Genomic DNA, 1,906 nt, shown 5'->3' with positions numbered 1-1,906 from the left:
GCCAGGCTCTGCAGGAAGGCCAAGGCGTTGGGAAACGGCTGTGGGAAGACGACTGGTGTCTGTGATCAGGAATAAGGGGAAGTGGTGAACTAGCACACAGGCTTTCACGGAGATGGCTGCCAAGGAAAGAGAAAGCCTGGATGTTGCTTAAGTGGAGCAGGGACCTTGGTAAGACTGGGGATTGTAGCCATTGTGCTGTATGTCATCATCTTGTCCTCTGTTTCCAGGACCGAGGAAGATGGACGGCAATGATACGTTCAGCCATAATGTGCTTCCCACATCTCATTCTCTGTTTACAACAAATGTCAAGGGGAATGATGAAGAACCCACCACCAGTTATGACTATGATTACAGTGAACCCTGCCGAAAGACCAGCGTGGGACAAATTGAAGCACAGCTCCTGCCGCCGCTCTATTCACTGGTGTTCATCTTTGGTTTTGTGGGCAACTTGCTGGTTGTCCTCATCCTAATCAATTGCAAAAAGCTGAAGAGCATGACTGACATCTACCTGCTTAACCTGGCCATCTCTGACCTGCTGTTCCTCCTCACCATGCCGTTCTGGGCTCACTATGCTGCAGACCAGTGGGTTTTTGGGAATGCGATGTGCAAATTTTTCACAGGGCTGTATCACATTGGTTATTTTGGTGGAATCTTCTTCATCATCCTCTTGACAATCGATAGGTACCTGGCTATCGTCCATGCTGTGTTTGCTTTAAAAGCCAGGACAGTCACCTTTGGGGTGGTGACAAGTGGGGTCACCTGGGTGGTGGCTGTGTTTGCCTCTCTCCCAGGAATCATCTTTATCAAATCCCTCGAAGAACATTCAGGTTACGCCTGTGCCCCTTATTTTCCACTAGGATGGAAGAATTTCCATACAGTTATGAGGAGCATCTTGGGGCTGGTGCTGCCACTGCTTGTCATGATCGTCTGCTACTCGGGAATCATAAAAACCCTGCTCCGGTGTCGCAACGAGAAGAAGAAGCACAAGGCTGTGAGGCTCATCTTCGTGATCATGATTGTCTACTTTCTCTTCTGGGCTCCCTACAACATCGTCCTTCTCCTGAGCACCTTCCAGGAATTCTTTGGCCTGAGTACCTGTAAGAGCAGCAGCCAGCTGGACCAGGCCATGCAGGTGACAGAGACCCTGGGGATGACACACTGCTGCATCAACCCCATCATCTACGCCTTCGTGGGCGAGAAGTTCAGGAGGTATCTCTCTGTGTTCTTCCGAAAGCACATTGCCAAACACCTCTGCAAACAATGCCCGGTTTTCTATGGGGAGACAGGAGATCGAGTGAGTTCAACATACACCCATTCCACTGGGGAACAGGAAGTCTCAGCTGCTTTATAGAAGAGCAGAAGTTCACCTGTTATTTTCAAAATGTGATAGCCATCTATATATGATAATAAGCCGCCAGGGTTTGTTGAAGAACAGAGGAGTCTAAAGTTTCTAGAGTAAGTGCCCAGGAACTTCAAGATTATGTGAATCAATGAAGACTTACGTTACTCTTGTAGAGTCACCGTGCTCAGGGAATATTCCAAAGCAACTGTGGGCAGAGACTTGGAATCTTCAACGAGCTCATCGCAGTTCCTAGAAAATGCCATATTGCCTTGTTTGTGCTCTTCCCTCCACCTTCCCCCCATCCACCACTTTGCTTACTCTCTGATTCTATCAACCTCTTTAATCAATCTCTTTAATCCTCTGGAGATTAGGAAAAGGAGTCAGGCGAGGGTGAATGGAAAGAGGGGGAGTAGAGTCTGGACCAAGGGGAAGGAGGTGAAAGTGTAAGCACGTTTAAGCCTTTACAAGGACGCAGGTAAGGGGTTCGCTTGCCCAGCCAGGCAGCAGCACTGGTCCTCAGCACCTTCTCCTACCATATTTAACTTCGGAGGCTTTTGTAGGTCG

The 1,906-nt window shown here is 48.7% G+C and overlaps 1 protein-coding gene across 1 annotated transcript; it reads left to right on the top strand.

The window, feature by feature from the left end:
• The first annotated feature begins 238 nt into the window (after nucleotides 1-238).
• On the top strand, nucleotides 239-1,351 carry LOC138087526 (C-C chemokine receptor type 2-like). Its single transcript, XM_068982708.1, has one exon. It carries the CDS (start codon nucleotides 239-241, stop codon nucleotides 1,349-1,351), a length of 1,113 nt encoding a protein of 370 aa, XP_068838809.1.
• The last annotated feature ends 555 nt before the right edge of the window (nucleotides 1,352-1,906 follow it).

This window comes from Capricornis sumatraensis, chromosome 10 (assembly GCF_032405125.1).
Source record: "Capricornis sumatraensis isolate serow.1 chromosome 10, serow.2, whole genome shotgun sequence".
Lineage (NCBI taxonomy): Eukaryota > Metazoa > Chordata > Mammalia > Artiodactyla > Bovidae > Capricornis > Capricornis sumatraensis.
The sequence above is the reverse complement of the archived record's forward strand: the minus strand, read 5'-3'. Positions and strand labels throughout refer to the sequence as shown.

Bases quoted from the DNA above. Each gene is read 5' to 3' on its own strand.
- LOC138087526 (XM_068982708.1), top strand. From the start codon at position 239: ATGGACGGCAATGATACGTTCAGCCATAATGTGCTTCCCACATCTCAT.